The 26,814-nt window shown below is 41.5% G+C and overlaps 1 protein-coding gene across 3 annotated transcripts in view; it reads right to left on the bottom strand.

Moving 5' to 3' along the window:
• Window positions 1-15,230, bottom strand: part of mtx3 (metaxin 3) — a 37,039-nt gene extending 21,809 nt beyond the window's left edge. For 2 of the 3 annotated variants that reach the window (XR_011885973.1, XM_072257821.1), the window contains exons 1-5: window positions 14,840-15,230; window positions 11,429-11,498; window positions 7,558-7,634; window positions 3,705-3,797; window positions 1,148-1,330 (exon numbers count right to left, since the gene is read on the bottom strand). Coding sequence is in view for 2 of the 3 variants with exons in the window: in XM_072257821.1 (XP_072113922.1) it covers window positions 1,148-1,330; window positions 3,705-3,797; window positions 7,558-7,634; window positions 11,429-11,498; window positions 14,840-14,920 (504 nt within the window). In the remaining variant the exon portion in view is untranslated. The remainder of the gene's footprint in view (window positions 1-1,147; window positions 1,331-3,704; window positions 3,798-7,557; window positions 7,635-11,428; window positions 11,499-14,839) is intronic. The other variant, XM_072257822.1, reaches the window with a different exon arrangement.
• Between the last annotated feature and the right edge of the window lie 11,584 nt (window positions 15,231-26,814).

Here is a 26,814-nt window from a genome sequence, read left to right as displayed (position 1 = left end):
AAGATGCAGACTGTGCAAGGAATCTGCTGAAACCATCCGGCACATAGTAGCAGAGTGCAAGATGCAGACAGGGATAGCATACACCGAACGGCACAACCAAGTTGCAGGAATTGTGTACAGGAACATCTGCACGGAGTACGGAGTGGCCACTCCCAGGTCCAAATGCGAAACACTGAGAACATGGTGGAGGATGACAGAGCGAAGATCCTGTGGGACTTCCAAATACAGACTGATAAACGGGTACCGGCCAACCAGCCAGACATAGTAATACTGGATAAGGAACAGAAGAAAGCAATAGATGTGGCAATCCCAAACGACAGTAACATCAGGAAGAAAGAATATGAGAAGCTGGAGAAATACCAGGGCTTGAAAGAGCAGATAGAAAGGACTTGGAAGGTTAAAGCCAGAGTAATCCCAGTGGTGATAAGAGCACTTGGGCTGTGACACCCGGACTGGGACAGTAACTCCAACAAACCTAGGGAACATCTGAGATCTGGGTCCAGAAGAGCACACTACTAGGAACAGCAAGGATACTGAGCTGAGCCCTCAAGCTCCCAGACCTGTGGTAGAGGACCCGAGATTGAGGAAAAAATACACATACACACCACCCGTAACTGGTGAGAAATACCAAGGCTTGAAGAGCCGATAGATTATATATACACACACGCGCATACCCACACCTAGTGTAATTGACTTATTTTTTATATCATGTATTGCATTTTACTGCTGCTGCTAAGTTAACAAATTTCACAACATATGCAGGCGACATTAAATCTGATTCCGATCTATAAAAACTCTTTCCATTCACCTTCCTGACAAAGTCCAGAACTTTCCTACCTTGTTCACTAAATGATTCGCCCAAAATGTTACATCTCAGTGACCAGAAATATACAGAATGGACATGAAAAACAGGTGCAGAGACAGGAGAAGGCAAAGTTAACTCTGTACCATTTAAACAAAGGACTTGGCCATTGTTGCCTCTGACCTGAACATTAACTCTGTTCCTCATTGCACAGATGCTTCCTGAACTGCTGAGTGCTTCTAGTATTTTGTTTTCCAATAACAGCTTGAATAATTAGGAGTCTCAATATCAATATGTTAATTTAAACTGACTATTAAATAATCAAGAATTAGTAGGGTCCTTTACCTGCGTTTCCACCTCCTTGATGTTGTAGAAGGGTGGCTCTCCTCGGGACAGAATTATCTGATTCATCGCAGATCTTGACATCTGCCCTGGGATGTAGAAATTCAATGGAAAGGGGATTCTTGAAGCAAACCATGGTCGGGTCAGATTGCAGTAATTTTCGATGTCAATCCAGAAAGCGTGCAGCTGCACAAAATTGTCAAGCACCATTTATCAGTAATAACATGCAAAAGCTATTCTAAACTTGTATAGTAAGAAGGTGCTTCCTCAATAATCCTAGGTGCCATGGCGATCTGCTTCTCAACAGAATGTTTTAAACTCAAATTAGGATATCTCAGAATTTAATTAGGCTGAATTATTAATATAACAAGTGACTCACTTAATCTGATCATGTTAAATGTGTGAGGGAATAATTTCTTAAAGGTCAATTAGAAAGTGAGTAACTGTATCAATAAATCAGTGAACTATAAAAGTGTGCCTTACATCTAATTCCACCAAATTTGCAACATTTTGCTAAAATTATTTAATGTAATAAGATGCAACAGGTCCTACAAAAATCCTTCAAAAGTTAGTGGATTCAGTCCAGTACATCACTGGTACAGCCCTCCCACCACTGAGCATATCTACATGAAACACTCTCGTAGGAAAGCAGCATCCATCATCAAAGATCCTCATCACCCAGGCACGTTCCTTTCTCACTGCTGCCATCAGGTAGAAGGTACAAGAGCCTCAGGACTCGCACCACCAGGTTCAAGAACAGTTACCATCTGCAACCATCAGGCTCTTAAACAAAGGGGTTAACTACCCTCACTTGCCCATCCATTGAGATGTTCCCACAACCAACAATCTCACTTGAAGGGCATCTTGTTATTTCATGTTCTCGTTATTTATTGTATTTATTTATGTTTGCATTTGCACAATTTATTGTCTCATGCACTCTGATCCTACAATTCTACAGATTTGCTGAGTATGCCTACAGGAAATTGAATCTCAGGGTTGTATGTGGTGACAAATACATGCACTGATAATAAATGTTACATTGAACTTTTTAGAACTTTTAATTCCTCATAACCAGTGGATTCTAGCACTTCTCCGAGTTTCATTTCTATAGACGTCAGCTCATATCTGAGGGGTTTTGGGTAAAATTGTTCATAGGTAAGTGGGTCACCCATTTTAAGTAGATAAGGTGAAACTGTCATAGGCCCTTGGAACACTTTTAACTATTACTTGCGGCAGAGGGTCTTTCCGTATTTTGAAGCGGAGGCAGACATTGATGCAGCAAACCCCAGGATGCCAATATCTTGTATTACTTTTGACACTGGAATATAGTTTTAACACTTAAAATTTAAAGTGCTACTAATACCTATTTCGTTTTTTTGAGTATTGATGTCAACAAGTTCTTATTTAAAGTTTAACATAGAAGACCTGCATGCAAGTGGCCCCTTAACACTTCTCTCAATACTTCTGCTTTAATGACTCAGATTGAAGTGCGGTGTCTAAAATAGCATCTAAGTTGTCAGCCAGGTGACACAAATGTTGGAAACCTGCACAATGACATCACAACAGTGCTAATAACTGCTATTCAGTAGCTTTCATGCTAGTAAATCCTTGACTCGTATCAAACTGCTATAAGCCTGGGATTAACTGAGTAGTGGATGCCAGCAAATGTGACTTTGCTCCTGGGTTCATCTTGATTTAATAGCAAAGCTATTGGCTGGGATGTCCCAGCATTACACTGGAAATTTATTTCTCCCACCCTGCATCGGTCAGTCTGTAGGCCAAAGAAAGTTATGCAGTTTTGACTAGCGGTATTTTAATTAATCCTTGGTCTATTGACAAATTCTGAATTTCATTATTTAAACTATTGAAGGGATTTTGATACAGTGTAACCCAGTCTTATTTATATTTGTTCTGAGAGACAGAGAGATGTCAAGGTGTTGGGATGGACAGTAGTTTTTTTTGGTGGGACCCTAGATGACGGTCTCTGGGGGTTTTGCTTCTGCTTGCAAGGTGGGTGGTGGGGGTTGATGCTTTTGCTGAAGCATATGGGGGGGGGAAGGTGGAGGAGAAGAATTGATGCTTTTGTGTGGAAGGGGAGGCTTTGTGGTTCTAATGTTTTCTGTCATTCATTCTTTGGGGTTTTTCTCCTGTTCCATGGATGTCGGCAAAGAGTACGAATTTCAGGGTGTGTACATTCTCTGATGTTAAATTTAACCACTGACCAAATTTTCACTCTCAAAATTTTTAGCAGCGAACCAAATTCCACAAAGGCAAATTTATATTATTCAAACTGCCTTGGAAAGAAAAAGTAACTTACTTTTCCCCGGTTCCTTTTGGAAAGAAAAAAAAAATCACTAGATATCAAGGACAGGTGTATCATGATGTTTGACGTGGAAGACTAACCAAAGCATGATTATTCAATAGTCCTTGAGATGGATGAAATAAAGATCACAGAACAGGGCTCATTAAATTAAGATCTGCAAGATTAAATGAAATGCAAATGTAAACCATTTAACTGAGTAACATCAGCAAAAAATGTGCTACTTGAATTTATTTTTACCAAAGCTGGTCGTAGCTTCTCTTCAATCAGTGCAATAAATGCCAACGTGTCAGCTGCCTGTTTAGCTGATAATTCATAGTCAGCATTATATTTCTGTCAAATGAAATAAATAGTGTAAATTAAAAGCCTTTTCATTCTTGCAGTTTTTAAGCCTAGAACTAATTCAATGCCCTTCCAACTCTGTTTGTTTTACAGCTCATCGCAGCCAGAAGCCAACTCAAATGATCCTTTCAGTGAGATCAGCAAATCAGCTTTAATGCACACCTTCAGTGCCATCACCATCCGTGTTGAGACACAGACTAGATGTTCCTTGGTTAGGTGCTTCTTTGACAGAGATTTGTAGAGAATACATAGAACTTGAAACACAGAAAATGGCTCATCCAGACTGGTCTATGCACATATGAATTCCTCACATTAACTCCTTCCCATAGTACACCAATAGTCAATTCTATTCTCCCTCTTTCCACATTCTTTCCTTTAAAATATTTACTAGTTTCAACCATTTAATAATGAACTCCATATTTTCACCAATTCTTTGCCTGGGCCATCACTGACCACATACATTGTACCTATTTGCTGTGATCCATACTATCAAACCCATCCTTTAATGTTCAAATTTGGTCTTCACCCACAGAAAAAGACAGCACAGTGGCACCAGGGCTGCCCAGAGCACACGAGGTCCCTGAAGCTGTACGTGTTAAGTCAGCATGAAGTCCCTGTAACTTCTGCTATGTGCTTAGTGTGAAGTCTGTATGTTCCACCCACAACTTCTCTTATGTGCCCTGGTTTCCTCCCTTATCAAAGCCATGCTGGTAGATTTGGTATATTTAAAGTGGAGGTTGCTAGGTTCTTAATTAGCCAGGGCATCAAAGGTTATGAAGAAAAGGCAGGAGAATGGGGTTGAGGTGGATAATAAATCAGCTAGTTTGAATGACAGAGTAGACTCAATGGGCCAAATGGCCTAATTCTGCTCCTATGTCTATGATCTTGGTAAGTGACAAAAGAATCTAAGGGTAACTCGTGGGTGTGTGGAGAGAATTAAGTTGCAGGGATACACGGAAGTGGGGGGGGGGGGGGAAGACAGCAGAGAACAGGACTGTGATTGTTCCCATGGGAGATGACATTTCTCTTTAAAGAATGAGGGTGAATTGGCACAGAACTGTACAAGATGATGAGGCACAGATTGAGTTGATACGTAGACACTTTTTCCCAGGGTGGAAATGGCTAACATGAGGGGCATACTTTGAAGGCGATGGGAGGAAAGTATGGGGGGGGGGGGGGGGTGATGTCAGAGATAATTTTTTTTTAAAAAAAACAGAGTGGTGGATACATGGCCAGGGGTGGTAAGAAACCATTAAAAAAGAACTCAGATAGGAACATGAAGGGCCATGTAGGAGGGATGGGTTAGATTGATCTCCAGGTAGGTTAAAACATTCACATAACATCATGACCAAAGGGCTTGTACTGTGCTGTAATGTTCTCTGTTCTATGCTCTATGACAAAGAACCCAAGACTGAAAAGCCTCCTTTTGTGAAGATCTCCCAATTGTTCAGCCTCTCCTAATCCACTCATTTAGGGTAAAATACTGTAATGTTCTTTTGTGGTCAAAACAAGGTCGCTTGTGAAGTCGACAGATTAAAATTTAAAGAAAAACCTTTCAGCCATCCCAAAGTCATTTACAGTCAAGAGAGCACTCTGCTTTTAAAACAAGGTAAGCAAGTTGACAGCAAAAATAAAAATGCACTGAGTGGCCACTTTACTACGTACCTCCTGTACCTAATAAAATAACCGCTGAATGTACGCCCATGGTATTCTGCTGCTGTAACCCATCCATTTCTGGGGTCAATGTGTTGTGCATCCACTGGCCACTTTACTGGTTGTACACTTATAATCTGCTGCCCATCCACTTCAAGATTTGACACATGAATTCAGGGATGCTCTTGTGCACATCACTATTGTAATGCATGGTTATCTGAGTTACTGTCTCCTTCCTGTCAGCTTGAACCAGTCTGGCCATTCTCCTCTGACCCCTCTCATTAAAGGGCATTTATGCCCACAGAACCACCACTCACTGGATGTTTTAATGTTTTTTTTTTGCACCATTCTCTGTAAATTCTACAGACTATTGTGCGTGAAAATCACAGGAGATCAGTAGTTTCTGAGATACTCAAACCACCCTGTCTGGCACCAACAGTCATTCCATGGTCAAAGTCGCTTAGATCCCATTTCTTCCCCATTCTGATGTTTGGTCTGAACAACAATTGAACATTTGACCACGTCTGCGTGCTTTTATGTACGAGTTGCTGCCACATGATCGGCTGATTAGATATTTGCATTAACAAGGTGTACCTAATCAACCACTCATCTACTCATCTTACCAACTGATCAATATCATCTTGTAGCCCATAACCATCTCCATTCCTATTCACTGCACTCTAATTTTAATATCATCTGCAAATTTATGAATCAAACCCACTACATTCTTTTCAAATCATTCATGCAAGTCCAAACACTGATCACAAGTACAAAATAACTCGACTATCACCTTTCAGCCTACAATTATAAAACCCAGTTTGGATCCAATTTGCCATCTTGTCCTGGATCCCATGGGTGCTAACTTTTTGATCAGATTCCCATGTGGGACCTTGTGAACAGCCATCCGGTACAGTACAACTTCCCTGCCCTCATCAACACATTTATCATCACTTCATAATGTTCACTGAAACTCGCCAGACAGGATCATTCCCCCCCCCCACACACAAAACCATCCCATCTCTGATTATTCCTTACTTTGCCAAGTTTAGATTAATCCTGTACCTCATTCTACCCATTCCCACCCCCAATAACTTCCCATCCACGGCATTAAACTTGGGCCTGTAATTACCAGGCTTAACCCTGCTGCTGCTCTTAAACCCAGAAACGACATTTGCTGCTCTCATGTTATCTGGCATATCACCTATAGCTAAGCACACTTTAATAATCAGTTCGGAAGCCAAATCCCCTGCCTTACATCCCAAGCTGCTATGGGGGGGTGGGGCTTATCAGGTCCTGGGGATTTATCATTATTCCGTCTACTTAATACTTCATCCTTTTTAACGATGTTCTGAAATTTTGTCTTCTCACTCCCCAAATTCCCTAGCTACAATGCACATCTCCTTAGTGAGTACAGATGGAAAGTATTCATCCTGTGTCCTTTGGCTCCATGCACAGATTGCCATTTTTGTTACTAAATTCTTTGATTGCCTCTTGCCTTACTAGATTGGACTTAATCTTCCTGGTGGTGGGTTCAATGCCTCAGGATCACCTTCTGTGTTCTCCTCACACTCATACCCACCAGACGAAGGTACAGAAGGCCCATTCAGCAAAATCTGACTCAGTTTTATCGGCTAGCAAAGCTGTGAACATCATTTATCAATTTTTATTCAGAGGTCTTTGACATTCAGAGACAGTTAAAAACTAAAGCAATTAATAAGGAATGTGCCTCCAGTTGCTTCTCTGCAGTACCATTAAAATCAGTGGGGACTGGGATCCTTTGCCATTTCTGATCAACAAGACCTGAAGAGCCATCATTTTGCTGTTTTAGGCATAAAGTTTCATGAATTATTGGGTCATTCTCACATTGCAATCCATGAAGTGCAGGTAACAACCAGAGCTACACTTCATCATTGGCTGTACAGTATTCAGAAAAATCAGTTATGAAACTATACATGCAAAATTTGAAGATGTAGTATAAATAACCTTGAACAAAGCTGCATCTGCACTAAACATTCTTCATACAAAATCCACCCTCCTTCATTATAATTATTTTGCATGCAACCACTTGTATTTAATTAACTTGGCACAACAAACATACCTGTTTCCTCAGGAAGTTCAAAATGTTATCAGGTTGCACAATATTCTTATTATCGGAAATCAATACAGGAATGTCCCCTAAAGGAAGGTAATTACCAGCATTATAATTCAGTTCTCATTATAAATAACATGTAGCTGCAATGTTACCTGGACGACTGGATACTTGGGCTTAACTTTTACCTCAGAAGAAAAGCATCAAGTAAAGTCACTTTTAATTGTAATTTCGATCATAACTGCTGGTACAGTACACAGTAAAAACAAGACGTTTTTCAGGACCATGGTGCTACATGGTCCTGAAAAAACATTTTGTTAGGGCAAGATTTCCATGTAACAACTAAAATTTCAAAATTAAGTTTCAGACAATTCCCATATCCTCCTCTTGCCCTGAAGCTGTCTGTTTCCTTCATGTGCACCACTTTCTCTCTTGTACCAGAATATAATCTTTTTTGGGGGAAAAAAAACTTATATAATCACAAGAGATTCTGCAGATGCTGGAAATTCAGAGTAACACACACAAGATGCTGGAGGAACTCAGCAGATCAGGAGGCATCTATGGGAAGGAATAATGAGTCAATGTTTTGTGCCAAGACCGTAAAGGAAGGGAGAAGAACCCAGAATAAGTAGTCATAATCATACTTTATTGATCCTGGGGGAAATTGGTTTTCATTACAGTTGCACCATAAATAATTAAATAGTAATAAAACCATAAATAGTTAAATAGCAATATGTAAATTATGCCAGGAAATAAGTCCTGGACCAGCCTATTGGCTCCGGGTGTCTGACCCTCCAAGGGAGGAGTTGTAAAGTTTGATGGCCACAGGCAGGAATGACTTCCTATGACGCTCTGTGTTGCATCTCGGTGGAATGAGTCTCTGGCTGAATGTACTCCTGTGTCCAACCAGTACATTATGTAGTGGATGGGAGACATTGTCCAAGATGGCATGCAACTTGGACAGCATCCTCTTTTCAGACACCACCGTCAGAGAGTCCAGTTCCATCCCCACAACATCACTGGCCTTACGAATGAGTTTGTTGATTCTGTTGGTGTCTGCTACCCTCAACATGATCACACTGGCCACCACAGACTTGTAGAACATCCTCAGCATTGTCCGGCAGATGTTAAAGGACCTCATTCTCCTCAGGAAATGGAGACAGCTCTGACCCTTCTTGTAGACAGCCTCAGTGTTCTTTGACCAGTCCAGTTTATTGTCAATTCGTATCCCCATCCGTAATTCGTATCCGTATAGGTGGAGGAGGAAAGGACTACAAGCTGCCTATGGTCAACTCTCCTCTCCTATAGATCCCTTCTTCTTCACCCCTTTACCATTTACACCCATCACCTTCCAACTTCTCAGTTCATCCCCCCTCCCCCACCCACCTACCTTTCCCCTCACCTATCAGTTTATAATCCTTCCCCTCCCCCACCCCTTATTCTGGCTTCTGCTCCCTTCTTTCCCATCCTGATGCAGGGTTAACTGTTTATTCCTTTCCAAAGATGTTGCTGATCAGCTGAGTTCCTCCAGCATTTTGTGTGTTACTCTTTTTATAAAATGGAAAGATAGACAAAAAAGTAACATGCCCCGCTCACTGCAATTTAAAGAAATGACAGGCAAATTCAATGAAACTTAAATGGAGTCAAAAATTAAGATATGGATTCAGCTCTTTTTTTTCAGTTATCTGAGAGCAAGATGAGGAGAAATTCCTTTACTTGGGGCACTGTGAATATCCAGAAATTTGTGCCTCAAATGTTCATCAAGGTGGAAATGGTCAGAGTTTTGGAAATTAAAAGAATTAATGAACGCAGGGACTGGGCAGGGCTTCCAGCATCCTTTTGAATGGCAGAGAAGGCTTAAGGAACCTTGGTGGCTACACAGCAAACAGCTTTTACACTGATTTTTTTTTCCCCCAAGTTAACATTATGGTGGTTGGATATCCATCAAAAGGCCTTGTTTACACATTCTTATAGCTTATCATATCTTTTCACCCACATAAGAAGTGGCAGTTTTCCAAACTGTCAGAAAACCCAGATTGCGGAGGATGCCTTACGAGAATAGGTTCAGTGAACTCAGCCTTTTCTCCTTGGAGCAGCAGAGGATGAGAGGTGACCTGAAAGAGGTGTATAGGATGATGAGAGGCATTGATCGTGTGGATAGTCAGAGGCTTTTTCCCAGGGCTGAAATGGCTAACACAAGAGGGCACAGTTTTAAGGTGCTTGGAAGTAGTAACAGCGGAGATGTCAGGGGTAAGTTTGTTTGTGTTTTTTTTTTAAAAAACACAGAGAGTGGTGAGTGCATGGAATGGGCTGCCAGCGACGGAGGTGGAGGCAGATACGATAGGATCTTTTAAGAGACTCTTGGATAGGTACCTGAAGCTTAGAAAAATAGACTATGGGTAACCCTAGGTAATTTCTAAGGTAAAAACATGTTCAGCACAGCTTTGTGGGCCGAAGGGCCTGTATTGTGCTGTAGGTTTTCTATATTTCTCTGTTTCTAAAACCTGTAATCAGGAATGTTGAGCTGTCATCGTTTAATTGTCATTCATGATAAGTTAGGAAATCATACCTCAACATGTCTCCTTGTGTCCACATCTCTGCCTTTCTTATACTAGCTGCTTTATAATTTTAGATGGCACTAAATTTAGTAGGTATTGTTGTATTTCAGTCACACAATAAAAATCTCAACACTCCTGTGGAAATAAAATCCCAAAGAATGTTCTTCCTCACAAGTTTATCTTGAAATTTTGATGATGATAATAAAAATAATAAATATCTTCATTATATTACCCGTTCACAAATACACAGCCTTTTATTCATAGATTTCCTCTTCAGTAAATTAACAACCTTGGTTATGGGGACAGAAGCAAATAAATCAGTTCAGATAATGTCTTCAGTATAGCTCAGTTTATCAGACATCCTTGGGATCTGGCCAGAAACCTTGCAGGGGTTGAGACAGCTCTTGACCTTTCTTTTAGGAGATTAATGTCAAAGCAGAACTATACATGCATTATCTTACCATTACCCCATTTTTGAAATCCAGATTTTCTGATTGGTTTAAATTTAAAACCAAACATGTGAAAACAAAAACAAACAGAAAATCCTAGTACAGGATGCAAACCAACACTACAAAAAAGTCATTATTCAATCTATATTTAATTAATAATAAATAGATACACAATTTAAAATGCTGAATAAGTTTGATTTTAATATTTCATTTATACACAAATGACATCTTTAATAACCTGTGTGTAAATGCTTCTATTTATTTTGGAGAGATTATTAGGAAGTTATGTACTGTATTGTGCAAAAGTCTTTGGCACATATACGTTTGTATATAGCTAGGGTGCCTAAGACTTTTGCACACATGAAAGTTATTTTTTTTGCAGCTGTACAGTGCAAAACATAAAATTACTAGAGTACTGTGTAAAAGTCTTAGACACCCTAACTATATATATGCACCAAAAATATTTGCACAATACTCTATGTATATCAAGCTCCAAATGAAACTGATGAATACTTTGGAAAGGCTCTTACAATTTTATCACTATAGTATATTTGGATGGATGGGTGGGGTGGGGGGGGGGAGATGAGATGTGGAAGGGGAGAAACCGTACTTCAGACAATATGATTGAAATTTATTTTAAACCCATTCTCTCAGGTTATAACATGCTGACATAAGAACTTATAGTTATTTTGAACATAAATAATTTTTCACTGCTGGCAAAACTTTGAAGTTCCTGTGCATCAGAAAACATGCTTTCTTTTTAGATGCAAGATCACCCTTATACTGTACATTGATGTAAACGCCATGACAACCGTGTGATTGCATTTAATAAAGTCTGAAAATTTACTGCAGTTTAAATACATAAAATGGTACCTGTAGGTGTTTTCCATGGATTATTAATGAAGTACACTTTCAGGGGAGCCCGTGAAAATTTGGCATAAGCCTGCAGTGAGAAGAGATACGAAGTGTACGTTAAGCACAGGAAATGATCATTTAAGTTTTTTAAAAACAGATAATCGGGGGTCAAGGAACATTTCAACGCACGCAAAATGCTGGAGGAACTCAGCAGGCCAGGCAGCTTCTATGGAAAAGAGTAAACAGTCAATTTTTCCGGCCGAGACCCTTCACCAAGATTTTTCATGCTTAAAACAAGTGAGTAGGATTAATTCTAGTGTTTTTTTATGAATTCCCTGTCACTTTCAAGCATTTATTGCCTGTAATGTGTTAAACACAGCATAAAGCTATTTCTGTCCTGGTCTTAATCTGATTTCAGCATTGAAACTCCCTTTGTGGTCAGAGTAAACCTGCCAGATTATGGCAGTTTCTTCTCTGTAAAGGTAATCTAATCTAATCTAATGTAAATGAACCTCCAGTGCTGCATATAAACAGCCCAGTTCACAATTGTATTATGCAACTAATTTTCATTTTGGCAGCACCTTTAACACAGTAAACTCTTCCAGGATATTTCACTTAACAGGTTAAAGTTGATTTTACCGAGATATTAAGGCAGGTGACCAAACACATGGACAAAGAGGAGGGCTTCAAGGAAAGAACAGAAGCAAGGCAGGGAAGGAATTCCTGACCTCAGGAATCAGTCTGCTGAAGGAAAGCTGCACAGAGGCCATCAGGAATTTGCAAGAGGCTGGAAATGTAGGAACACAAATTATCTATCTCACAGGAATGTAGCGCTGTGGGCTGTTTCAGTGATAATGGAGTGGCCAGTTTAAGGGTGGCTGGTGGCCAAATTAACTGAATTGAAGTTGAGAAACTGCCCGAATGGTGGCCAACATGGTCAGCATGAGGAAGTTCTGGGGCAAGCAAGATGCTGTACAAGTCTGGACAAAGAAAAACATAGAAAACCTACAGCACAATACAGGCCCCTCAGCCTGAAATGCTGTGCCAAGCATGTACTTACTTTAGAAACTACCTAGGGTTACCCGCAGCCCTCTATTTTTCTAAGCTCCATGTACCTATCCAGGAGTCTCTTAAAAGACCCTATTGTATCCATCTCCACCACCAGCCCATTCCACGTACTCACCACTCTCTGCGTCAAAAATTTCCCCCTGACATCTCCTCTGTAGCTACTTCCAAGCACCTTAAAACTGTGCCCTCTCGTGTTAGCTATTTCAGCCTTGGGAAAAAGCCTCTGACAATACACATGATCAACACCTCTCATCATCTTATACACCTCTATCAGGTCACCTCTCATCCTCCGTCGCTCCAAAGAGAAAAGGCCAAGTTCACTCAACCTACACTCATAAGGCATGCTCCCCAATCCAGGCAACATCCTTGTAAATCTCCTCTGCACCCTTTCTATGGTTTGCACATCCTTCCTGTAGTGAGGTGACCAGACTGAGCACAATACTCCAAGTGAGGTCTGACCAGGGTCCTATATAGCTGCAACATTACCTCTCGGCTCTTGTAATGACCATCTTTATTTCACATCATAAGTTTTAACATTTCTCAAGTCATTATAGATCACAGACCTCAAGGGAAAGCCTATTTTCCTGCATTAAGAAAAAAGTGGAGGGAAAAAAACACTCCAGATGAAGGATATGTCAGCTGTCCATTTCACCCCCACAGATGCTGCCCGACCTGCTGAGTTCCCCAAGTAGATTTTTTTTTGCACCTGATTCCAGTGTCTGTGGTCTCCTGACTCTCCAGAAATCCATCAGGTACAAAAGGACAATATCCCTTGAAGCTTGTTTAAAGCAGTAATCCAGTTAAGTGTTTTGTCAATGATACAATTGGGAGTGTGAAACTTGTGACATTCCTTCTACTTTGTAACTGCCTAGGAACCTGTCCATCCATTACTGCAGCCACTAAATAACGCAGAGAAGTATTTGTGCCTTCTTCAATAAATTGAGACCTTATTCTGCTGTAACATTTTAGGTAGAATCAATTTGTAGAAAAGCACAGAATATATTTTAAAGGAATGCAAACAAAAGATTAAGAAAAATAAAATCAGGGTAGCTTATGATACTAACTAACTTGAAACAGGAAAAGTTCACCTAAAACTGCTAAACTATTTGTGTAAACACAAGAAAATCTGCAGATGCTGGAAATCCAAGCAACACACACAAAATGCTGGAGGAACTCAGCAGGCCAGGCAGCATCTATGGAAAAGAGTAAACAGTTGATATTTTAGGCTGAGACTCTTTATCAGGACTAGGGGGAAAAGATGAGAAGTCAGAGCAAGAGGTGAGGGGAAGAGAGGAAAGATTTATGTACACTTCTGAGAGATTTATTCTCATTCACCTTCCTACAAGACAGAACTTCCTAAATCTGTTCAGTGATAGCATAAACATCATAGTGGACTTAAATTGGGATATATTTGTTTTAATTCTGTGTTTGGACCTCTACATCACCAGATTCCTTCACAACATATTCAGAGTTTGGCAGATCTCTAAATTAGAGTGAGCAAGTTCTACCCAGCAACCACAGAATTGTATTCTCCATCCATCTCTTTGCTAACAGCTCCTCCATTCTAAGGAGATGCGTCAAGTTTTTATTTCATTCACTCCTGGATCACTTCTCATCTTCATAATGCATGTTATATTGGCAATACATTACTTTCAATTGCTCCCAAAGTTAAATTTCTAACACATTCCTCATCTTGTTATTACCTTGTAACACCGCAGTTAATTATCTCCCTGTGCATTAAACAATGCCAGATCTGCACTATTCTCTGATATGCACTTTCATATTCTGTAGTGCAGATTAAACAATGAACACATACTAAAGCCTAATAACACATAAACTTGTTTTTAGGAAAGGTAGTGATTTGTATTGGTTTCATTATATGGTCTATTATCTACGGGCGTTTAATAGCTCGTGTGCCCCCTTAGCCCACACATTTTACCCTCTATAGTCAGAAAGTTTATGCCTGACTTGCAAAGAGTCAGGACGACAGAATTTTACAAAGATACAATTTATTTCCATAACTCGTCTTCTCTGAGAAAATAAAACACGTATTTAGCTCTCATGAACTCAATATAGAATACAAACCCTTGGAGACCCCAGACACCCCTTTCTGCCAGGGGCGGCATGACCTTGAATGGCAGGTCACACACCTCCACGACGCGCACACACGTAAGCAGGAACTCGTTTAACGCCTCGCTTTCTTATTTTACTGCTTGACTAATGTTATATATTTTATTTCCTCTTCGTCAGTGAGCATCCGCTGCCGACGCGAGAAGCGATTAAACACGCAACTCCCAAGCGCCTTTGGAACAACTTGCACGGTTAACGCCCGAAACAAAAGCGAGTGGGGTTTTTGTTTACCAAGATGATGAGCGAGTCGGTGTGTACAGAGGGCAGTCCCCAGTCTCCTCCCCAGCACATCAGCTCCATGGGCGACGCCATGCCTCCGCTCCACTTGAGCCGGAACCACTCGCTGATTCTGGCGAACCGGCAGCCGCTACCGCAGGCAACCTGCCTGCTCTTACCAGCGCTCAACCTGCTACGCAATGCAGGTCTTCCAACTCTCTCCCCTCCCACTGAATAATCACATGCGACCTTCTATTTATTATTCTTTAGTTCTTGGGTCGTTCGTTTTAAATAGGCAATGCCAGTTTGAAGGCACAAACTATGGTAGTGTTAATTTTCCATATTGGAGAAGGTGAGTTGCTTCTAAATAAGTTATTTTCAAACAAAAAAGCCCATTTGCAACAATCGTTCTTAAAGGGGTCCTGCACAATTGCGTAAATCTCTTCTGTATTTACCATGTAAAGAGAGAATTTGGATCGTGTGGCATCACAAATACAGTTTCCGGAAGTCCGAGATCACAGTACAGCCAGTGAAATATTCTTGGAGTGTAATCACTAGTCTGACGCGAGCGAACACAGATGCTACAATAGCACACAGCAAGATCCCACAAAACAACAATCTGATGACGGGAGTGTGGGTTCGGGCATCTGCAACTAATCATCAGTCAACTTCATTTGCCATTAGGAATTTGCTATGGTGTGTTGACGTGACGTGCGACGAAAACAACATTCATCAGTTATAAGAATAAAGAATTATATATAAAAATAAACTTAGAGGTTAAAGTACGGATAGGAATTAAATGTTCATAAATGCGTAAATAGCGTTACAACGTGCAACACAGAACGCTGGAGAAACTCAGCAGGTCAGGTACCTTAAAATGCTTACAGAGCACTGACTGAGGTAATGGAGAGAGGGTGGGGTGGCTAACTAGAATGGTTGATCGGATTAATTGCCTGAGGGAAGAAACAATGAAAAATTCCCATTCCTCTTCAGACTTAAGGAATAGTTTTTTTAAAAAAAAATACATGCAAGTGGAGATGAGGTCTGGATTTAAGATTTCAAACAAAGGCAGTGGCACTGTTTTATCAAATTGGAAAAATTCTGTTTTAATCCTTTAATTACCCAAATGGAAGATGCTTTTACTACACTTCTCATGCAATCAGTGGCTCTTTCATTGAGTCTTTCAGTGATTCTGTTAAGGTTATTATTCTATAGATTTATTGAGTATGCCATGTGAAAATGAATCTCAGGGTTGTATATGATGACACATATACTTTGATAATAAATTTACTTTGAACTTGAAGTAGATTGCAGTCACTTTTTCATTCCCCTCATAAAATCTTACACTCTCAGCACATACTGTGGGCAATGTAAGAGAATGTGCTTTACAAATCAATGCAAGCAGGCAGTAATCTAAGCTCACTAAATCAAATTGCCAACCTAGGTCAGTACCACAAATGACATTTTAAATGAGGTATAAGATCATAAATTATTTCTAAGAGTGGGAATAGCTCATTGGTCTAAACCTTCTTGATTGGTCATAATCCCATCCTCTCCCACTGTGATTCCTGCTCTTTGAACCTTCTTAGATCAAATGCCTTTGTATTTGAATGTCTGTTGCTTCCTGTGTTGCCATGACAATTCTAGAATTAGGTGGGACCTTGAGATGGAGATTCTGCTAGCGAATATTTAACTACATTTTCTTTTACAAATCATGTTAGTAACACCCAGTACTCTTTGTTTATGTTTGTTTAGCTCTCTTTACAATTTTGGAAAGCGATGGAATCTCTCTCCCCAATGTTCTCATCTCTAGACATTGCTCTTATGCAAAACAGTTGTCAGGATTACCGAGTAGTAAAATATTCCTTTACTTCCCTGGTGTCTGAGAATCTGTCAATTCTATAGTATGTCAAATAAATTCAAATGGAAAGAGGCAGGGAACATTGAGATCAAAGCAAAGCTCTGGAAGCTGTACTTAATATTTGGAAAGCAGATATCAGGAAGGTGTCACTGACTGGCAACTGTGCTTCTGATTGGAAAAAATGAGTGCTGTAATGGCAGAAAGGGAAAGAAGGAGATTGGAGGCTTGCAACATGATACAGACAACAATTAATTGATCTGTTGACTGAATTTTTTTTATTACTGTGGAACTTATTTGAAGTTTATCAAAATTTTGTGCATAAGTAGTGAACTGTTTCCTTTGCAATCATTGGATTTTCAAAGTAGTATTTCATAGTGGCCTCTTCCAATCAACTTTGGCCGGTTCCACTCTTATGCCTTTGTAATTACCTTATAACCTCAACTTCTGCGTTCTTGTTTATGCTATGTAAACTTTCACTCCCTTGCTTATCAAGAATATATTTCCCTATGCCTCAAAAACATTTAAAGGTTCTGCTACCTCCTCCTTTTGAGGAAGAAAGTTTCAAAGAGTCAAAACCCTTAGAGAAATCAAGGCCTCATCTCTGAGTGGGCTGCTCTGAGTAGTACCCCATGATTTTCCCACAAGAAGAAGCATTCTGTTGACATCTATCCTACCAAGGAAGGCTCAGAATCTTACATAACCCTCAGGATCGGCTGACGGCATTAGTCCGGGGAAGACAGTCTCCAGCCCGCCAGTCATGTGAAAGCTGAGGTGCAAAACCTCTTGTGTTTTGTGGATGCTGCGTGATGTGTTCCCCTGTTAAAGATCAATACCACAGAACAACACAGTACACCATATGCAATTAAACAATTTAGCTTTATAATTTTTAATTTGACTAGAGGGTTAGTAAAGAAAAACAAAAAGAAAAGGGCCCATTTTAATGACACAGTCTAACGTGCATGTTGGAGCTTATGGGTCTCAGTCCGTTAGTCCTCTATCGATTCCCCCGGGCATCGTCAACTCCCGGCCCCACTCCAAGTCCACTCTGTCCTGCAGTCTATGACCTCTCCCTTCTCGCATCTTCTGTCGCCAAACAAAAGCCCTAGAACACCTCGCTGTCAGGCACACAACAAGAAAAAACACCCCCTTCATCGCACCGCGCACATTCCAAAGCCCCCGTTATCTCTAGTCATAAACCAAACACTGCTGCTACAGAAAAACCATTATATCAGCAGTGAAACCTTTCCCAGGGCATTACCCTTACATTTCAAGCAATTCCCTCCCACTCTTCTAAATTTCCATGGAGACAAGACCATCCTAGCCTTACCAGACTTTCCTCAGAGAATGCACACCTATTCCAAGTGTTAATCAAGAAAACCTTCAATAAATTGCTTCCTTCCGAAAATAAGGAGACCAATATTGTACACAGTTCTCCAGATCAGGTTTCACCAGTGTGCAAAAGGTTATGTAGCATAACAATCTTATTTCTAGGTAATAACCTTTAGGTTGCTTTTGTAAATTAGGCTGTATTTTAATTTACTGGATGTCTTGCATTAGTTTGGGTGCGAGTTTCTTTAAAATCTCCTTTATTTCAAAGTTCAAAGTGAAATGTATTATCAGAGCACACACATGTAACCACATACAATTCTGAGATCCTTCTTCCTGCGGGCATGCTTAGCAAAACTATGGAACAGTAACTGTAAAGAGGATCAATAAACAACAAACTGTGAAAATGCAAATATAAATAAACAGCAATAAATAACGAATATGAAATAACAAGATAAAGAGTCATTAAAGTGGGACCATCAGTGTGGGAATATCTCAACAGATGAATGTAGTTATCCCCTTTTGTTCAAGAGCCTGATGGCTAAGGGGTAGTAACTGTTCTTGAAGCTAGTCATGCGAGTCCTGAGGCTCCTATACCTTCTACCTGATGACAGCAGCGAGAAAAGAGCATGGCCTGGGTGGTGAGGATCTTTGACGGATGCTGCTTTTCTACGGCAACATTTCATGTAGATGTGCTCAATGGTTGGGAGGGCTTTACCCATGATGTGCTGGGCTGAATCCACCTTTGTAGGATTGCCCACTCAAGCGCGTTGGTACCAGGTCATAATGCATCCAGCAGCACACAGTAATCACACGCACTTGATCATTGCGAAAAGTCAAAGGGAATTCACCATGGGACAAAGATTCCAGGCAAGATTGGGGAATTCCGGACAAGTTTAGTCAGGTGGAAAAGTAACACACATAAAAGTTTCGGGCCGAGACCCTTCGTCAGGACTAACTGAAAGAAGAGCTAGTAAGAGATTTGAAAGGGGAGGGGGAGGGGGAGGGGGAGATCGGAAATGATAGAAGAAAACAGAAGGGGGAGGGATGGAGCCAAGAGCTGGACAGGTGATTGGCAAAAGGGATATGAGAGGATCATGGGACAGGAGGCCCAGGGAGAAAGAAAGGGGAGGGGGGAAAACCCAGAGGATGGGCAAGGGGTATAGTGAGAGGGACAGAGGGAGAAAAAGGAGAAAGAGAAAGAATGTGTGTATATAAATAGCGGATGGGGTACGAGGGGGAGGTGGGGCATTAGCGGAAGTTTTGACTTCTGGTTGGAGGCTACCCAGACGGAATATAAGGTGTTGTTCCTCCAACCCGAGTGTGGCTTCATCTTTACAGTAGAGGAGGCCATGGATAGACATATCAGAATGGGAATGGGACGTGGAATTAAAATGTGTGGCCACTGGGAGATCCTGCTTTCTCTGGCGGACAGAGCGTAGGTGTTCAGCAAAACGATCTCCCAGTCTGCGTCGGGTCTCGCCAATATATAGAAGGACACATCGGGAGCATCGGACGCAGTATATCACCCCAGCTGACTCACAGGTGAAGTGTCGCCTCACCTGGAAGGATAGTCTGGGGCCCTGAATGGTGGTGAGGGAGGAAGTGTAAGGGCATGTGTAGCACTTGTTCCGCTTAGAAGGATAAGTGCCAGGAGGGAGATCGGTGGGGAGGGATGGGGGGGATGAATAGACAAGGGAGTGGAGTAGGGAGCGATCCCCTGTGGAAAGCAGAGGGGGGGGGGAGGGAAAGATGTGCTTGTGGGATCCCGTTGGAGGTGGTGGAAGCTACGGAGAATTATATGTTGGACCCGGAGGCTGGTGGGGTGGTAGGTGAGGACCAGGGGAACCCTATTCCTAGTGGGGTGGCGGGAGGATGGAGTGAGAGCAGATGTGCATGAAATGGGGGTGATGCGTTTGAGAGCAGAGTTGATGGTGGAGGAAGGGAAGCCCCTTTGTTTAAAAAAGGACATCTCCTTCGTCCTGGAATGAAAAGCCTCATCCTGAGAGCAGATGCAGCAGAGACGGAGGAATTGCGAGAAGGGGATGGTATTTTTGCAAGAGACAGGGTGAGAAGAGGTGGAAAAGTGTCTTGGTGGAGGGAAACTGGTGGAATCTCTGTTGCAGAAAAATATAGAGGACGTTAAAGCCTTTGTAATGGGAGATGGAGTTATATAAAGACTACACATCCATAGTGAAGATGCGGTAGTAGGGGCTGCAGAATCAGAAGTTACCGAAATGGTGGCGGGCACCCTCAGTGCAGTGGATGTAGCTAGGAAGGAACTGGAGAAAGGGAGACAGAATAAAGTCAAGCTATGAGAAGTTAAGTTCAGTGGAGCTAGGACTGAGGAATTGTGCAAGTACTTCATTTCTAAGGGGTTGTTTAAAGGGAGAGAAAAGTAGCAAAACATTCAGTGTTATTCATTTCCATTGCCTGCTATTCCACAGCACTCTTCTGTCATTGGAAGCCATCTGCTTATAGCATCCATTCTGCAAACCTTGGCTGACCTTCCAGTAAATGCCCATAGTTGTTTGTACTTTGTTGCTTTTAATAACCACCAGCTTTTAAGCATCTGATGTTGGTGCATGTAACTCTCTCAGTTTCTTCTTGGTATTGACTAGCTTACAAATCAGAAGCCTGCCTTATATCTTGTTAGCTTCTGTGACTCTGTTTGAAATGTATCCCTTTCTTCCGGTTATGTTGTAGTTTTACCTAATGTGGTCAATAGGCTTTTTACCTTACCTCAGTCGTGACTCTGAACTATAAATCTCATTGGGTTGAGGACAATCCACGTGACACACATTGACCACTTCTGGGGTACTGTGAGTAGTTCAAACAACACACTGCAGGAAGGTCTTGGAGAGATGGAGTGCAGATTACCAAAATGCCAATGATATAGCATGGAGCGAGGTAAACAAAAATTTCCACAAATAATTTGGAATTATCTTCTTCAAATAGCAAGGTTAATTGATTAAGGTTAATTTAGTTGGAGACTGATATATTTTTGTTAAACAGGGATATTGAAGTCTATGGAATATAGAGCTGCTCATTGTCTGGGTATTATCCTACTTCATGTTGGAACAGATTTGAGGGGCTAAATTTCTAACTCATCTTCCTACAATCCTGGAAGTGGTTAAATGTAAAATGCAGTCTAAAGAGGAAGACTATAAAACATAGGAACAGAATTGGGCCATTTGGCCTGTCAAGTCTGCTCTACCATTCCAACATGGCTGATTTATTATCCCTCTTAACCCTGTTCTCCTGCCTCCTCCCCTTAACCTTTGAAACCCTGACTAATCAAGAAAATATAAAACTCCATGTGACTTGGCCTCCACATCCATCTGTAGAAATGAATTGCACAGATTCACCAACTTCTGGCTGAAGAAATTCCTCCTCATCTCTGTTCTAAAGGGCCACCCTTCTACTCTGAGGCTGTACCCTCTGTTTCTAGACTCTCCCACTATAGGAAGCATTCTCACAATGTCCACTCTATCTAAGCCTTTCAATATTTGATAGGTTTCAATGTGATTCCCCCACCCCCACACCTCCATGCTTCTAAACTCCAGAAAGTACAGGCCAGAGCCATCAAACGCTTCTCATACATTAACCCTTCCATTTCTGGAATCATTCTTGTGTACCCCCTCCGGAGCCTCCCAATGCCATTACATCCCTTCTTAGAAAGGGGCCTAAAACAGCTCAAAATGTTCCAATTGAAGTCTGACCAATGCTTTATAAAGCCTCAACTCTACATCCTTGCTTTTATATTGCAGTCATCTCAAAATGAGTGATGACATTGCATTTGCCTTCCTTGCCAACAACTCTACCTGCAAGTTAACCTTTAAGGAATCTGTGAGGACTCCCAAGTCCCTTTGCACCTCTGGTTTCTGAATTTGCTTCCCATTTAGAAAGCAATCAATGCCTTTATTTCTTGTACCAAAGTGCACAACCATACACTTCCATCTGCCACTTTGGCCATTCTCCTTCCATAGACCCCCTACTTTCTCAAAACTGCCTGTCCCTTACCCATCTTCACACAAAATACTCTGCAGATGCTGGGGTCAAAGCAACACTCACAACACGCCAGAGGAACTCAGTGGATCGGGCGGCATCCGTGGAAACGATCAGTCAGTCAGCACCCGTGACTGATCGTTTCCATGGATGCTGCCCGACCTGCTGAGTTCCTCCAGCGTGTTGTGAGTGTTGCCCTCACCCATTTTCATATTGTTTGCAAACTTGGCACAAAGCCATCAATTCTTTCATCCAGTTCACTGACATATAATGTGAAAAGAAGCGGTCACAGCACCCATCCCTGTGGAACACCACTAGTCACTGGCAGCCAACCAGAAAAGACAGCCTTCATTCCCAATCTTCTATCCATGCTAGTACCTTTCCTGTAATACCATGGACTCTTATCTTGTCAGGCGGCCTCATGTGTGACACCTTGTCAAAGGCCTTCTGAAAATCCAAGTAAACAACATCCACTGACTCTCTTTTCTCTATCCTGAATATAGATTGAAAGAATGTATTCTGTGGAGGTTGTCGGTGCTGGAAAGGGAAATCTCCTTGTTAATAACTTCCATTTGATAGCTTTGAAGCAATGGTCCAAATTGATTTAAAATCTTTATGTATTAAGGACCCCCATCACCCAGGACATGTCTGCTTCTCATTGCTACCATCAGGGAGGCGGTACAGGAGCATGAAGGCACACACTCAACATTTTAGCAACAGCTTCTTCCCCTCTGCCATCAGATTTATAATGGGTCTGTGAACCCATGAACACTACCTCATTATTTTGCCCTCTTTTTACACTGCTTATTTATTTTTGGATGTTGTAACTTTTTTTTATGTACTGCACTCTACTGCTGCCACAAAACAACAAATCTTACAATATGCACCAATGATAATAAACCTGATTCTGATTCAGAACTCACTTGATACTTCCTGGAACTTATTGAACATCAGAAGAAGAGGGGGCAAGTTTACAGGATAATTTCAGGATATCCCGCAGTACTTTCTGCCAGTGAAGTATTTTTTCAAGAGTAGTCACTGTTGTAGTCAAAGGGTCACAGCAACACAATTCTCACAATGTCAGGCCTAATTATGATAATTACATTGCATTTAGAGATGCTGAGGAATAAATAGAGGGAAAACTGGGTTAGCAACCTTACGCCCTGCTTTGGAATATGGTGCAATTACCTATGTCACAGCCTCAGTTTAAAGTATTATTCCAAAGACCACCCCCTAAAAGTTTAGGCCTCCTGGGGTGTTGGACAAGAGTGCTGTGCTCATGCCTCAGCAGGAAGGTGCAGAATCTTTATGGGTTGAGCTAGGAAATTGCAGGGGTAAAAGGACCCTGATGGCAGTTATATACAGGCCTCCTAACACCTGCCATGATGTGGACTACAAATTACAACAGGAAATAGAAAAGGCTTGTCAGGAGGGCAGTGTTATGATAATTGTGGGGGATTTTAACATGCAAGTGGATTGGGAAAATTAGGTCAGCACTGGATCTCAAGAGAGAGAATTTGTAGAATGTCTGTGAGATGGCTTTTTAGAACAGCTTGTTGTTGAGCCCACTAGGGGATCGGCTGTACTGGATTGGGTATTATATAATGAACCAGAGATGATTGGAGAGATTGAGGTGAAGGAACCCTTAGGAGGCAGTGATCATAACATGATTGAGTTCACTGTGAAATTTGAGAATGAGAAGCCTAAATCTGATGTGTCGGTATTTCAGTGGAGTAAAGGAAATTACAGTGGCATGAGAGAGGAACTGGCCAAAGTTGACTGGAAAGGGATACTAGCGGAAAGGACAGCAGAGCAGCAGTGGCTGGAGTCTATGCAAGAAGTGTGGAAGGTGCAAGACAGATACATTCCAAAAAAGAAGAAATTTTCTAATGGAAAAAGGATGCAACTGTGGCTGACAAGAGAAGTCAAAGCCAAAGTTAAAGCAAAGAAGAGGGCATACAAGGAAGCAAAAATTAGTGGGAAGACAGAGGATTGGGAAGTTTTTAAAAGGTTGCAAAAGGAAACTAAGAAGGTCATTAAGAGGGAAAAGATGAACTATGAAAGGAAGCTAGCAAATAATATCAAAGAGGATACTAAAAGCTTTTTCAAGTATATAAAGAGTAAAAGACAGGTGAGAGTAGATATAGGACCGATAGAAAATGATGCTGGAGAAATTGTAATGGGAGATAAGGAGATGGCAGAGGGTCAAAACAAGTATTTTGCATCAGTCTTCACTAAGGAAGACATCAGCAATATACCGGACACTCAAGGGCATCAGGGAAGAGAAGTGTGCTCAGTCACAATTACAACAGAGAAAGTACTCAGGAAGCTGAATAGTCTAAAGGTAGATAAATCTCCCGGACCAGATGGAATGCACCCTCGTGTTCTGAAGGAAGTAGCTGTGGAGATTGCGGAGGCATTAGCAATGATCTTTTAAATGTCAATAGATTCTGGCATGGTTCTGGAGGACTGGAAGATTGCAAATGTCATTTCACTATTTAAGAAGGAGGCAAGGAAGCAAAAAGGAAATTATAGACCTGTTAGTTTGACATCGGTGGTTGGGAAGTTGTTGGAGTCGATTGTCAAGGATGAGATTACAGAGTACCTGGAGGCATATGACAAGATAGGCAGAACTTAGCATGGTTTCTTTAAAGAAAAATCCTGCCTGACAAACCTATTACAATTTTTTGAGGAAATTACCAGTAGGCTAGACAAGGGAGATGCAGTGGATGTTGTATATTTGGATTTTCAGAAGGCCTTTGACAAGGTGCTGCACATGAGGCTACTTAACAAGATAAGAGCCCATGGAATTACGGGAAAGTTACATACATGGACAGAGCGTTGGCTGATCGGCAGGAAACAGAGAGTGGGAATAAAAGGATCCCATTCTGGTTGGCTGCCGGTTACCAGTGGTGTTCCACAGGTGTCCATGTTGGGGCCGCTTCTTTTTACTTTGTACTTCAATGATTTGGATTATGGAATAGATGGCTTTGTGGCTAAGTTTGCTGATGATACAAAGATAGATGGAGGGGCCGGTAGTGCTAAGAAAACAGAGAGTCTGCAGAGAGACTTGGATAGATTGGGAGAATGGGCAAAAAAGTGGCAAATGAAATACAATGTTGGAAAGTGTATGGTTATGCACTTTGGTAGAAGAAATAAACGGGCAGACTATTATTTAAATGGGGAGAGAATTCAAAGTTCTGAGATGCAACGAGACTTGGGAGTCCTCGTGCAGGATACCCTTAAGGTTAACTTCCAGGTTGAGTCGGTGGTGAAGAAGGCGAATGCAATGTTGGCATTCATTTCTAGAGGAATAGAGTATAGGAGCAGGGATGTGATGTTGAGGCTCTATAAGGCACTGGTAAGACCTCACTTGGGGTACTGTGTGCAGTTTTGGGCTCCTTATTTAAGAAAGGATGCACTGACGTTGGAGAGGGTACAGAGAAGATTCACTAGAATGATTCCGGGAATGAGAGGGTTAACATATGAGGAATGTTTGACCGCTCTTGGACTGTACTCCTTGGAGTTTAGAAGAATGAGGGGGGACCTCATAGAAACATTTTGAATGTTGAAAGGTATGGACAGAGTGGATGTGGCAAAGTTGTTTCCCATGGTGGGGGAGTCTAGTACGAGAGGACATGACTTAAGGATTGAAGGGCGCCCATTCAGAACAGAAATGTGAAGAAATTTTTTCAGCCAGGGGTGGCGAATCTGTGGAGTTTGTTGCCACGGGCAGCAGTGGAGGTCAAGTCATTGGGTGTATTTAAGGCAGAGATTGATAGGTATCTGAGTAGCCAGGGCATCAAAGGTTATGGTGAGAAGGCGGGGGAGTGGGACTAAATGGGAGAATGGATCAGCTCGTGATAAAATGGCAGAGCAGACTCAATGGGCCGAATGGCTGACTCCTGCTCCTTTGTCTTATGGTCTTATGGTCTCAAGGCTCTGACCCAGCAGCTGAAAGTGCTACCAATAGAACCAAGGCTATCAAGTCAAATACCACAGCCGGAGATGCTTGCAAATTATCTTGAGAAAAGCATTTAGGAATTTAGCTATCAAATTTTACACCTGAAGGCTATACCTAGATATTAGGAAAATATTTGAAATCCTGAGGAGCGTTAATTAAGATAGCATCCTGAGGGGTATGATTGCAACCACTAAAATAACTTTTTAAGGAGAGACCCTCCCAGAATGCTGTAAATATTCAGCAGCTCAACATCCGTGGAAAAAGTAACAGTTAATGGTTCAGGTCCAGGACCCTTGATCAGAATAAGCAGAATCACTGCTAATATACGAGGGGTGATTGATAAGTTCATGGCCTAAGGTAGAAGGAGTCAATTTTAGAATACCTAGCACATTTATTTTTCAACATAGTCCCCTCCTACATGTACACACTTAGTCCAGTGGTCATGGAGCATACGGATCCCTTCCTTGTAGAAGTGGTCCACAGCAGGGGTGATTGATAAGTTCGTGGCCCAAGGTAGAAGGCGATGAGTTATTAACTTCAAACTTTCTGTACTCAAAGAGTTGAACTGCACGTGCATCTAACGAGAGAGCTGTGTAACTCATCTCCTCTACCTTAGGTGACGAACTTATCAATCACCCCTGCTGTGAACTGCTTTCTGGAGGTCCAAGATGCTGTCTTCTACAAAGAAGGGACCTGTATGCTCCACGACTGCTGGACTAAGTGTGTAAGTGTAGCAAGGGACTATGTTGAAAAATAAATGTGCTAGGTTTTCTAAAATTGACTCCGTCTACCTTAGGCCATGAACTTATCAATCACCCCTGGTATAGGATA

This window comes from Mobula birostris, chromosome 5 (genome assembly GCF_030028105.1).
Source record: "Mobula birostris isolate sMobBir1 chromosome 5, sMobBir1.hap1, whole genome shotgun sequence".
Lineage (NCBI taxonomy): Eukaryota > Metazoa > Chordata > Chondrichthyes > Myliobatiformes > Myliobatidae > Mobula > Mobula birostris.
This window is presented reverse-complemented; position numbering and strand designations above follow the sequence as displayed.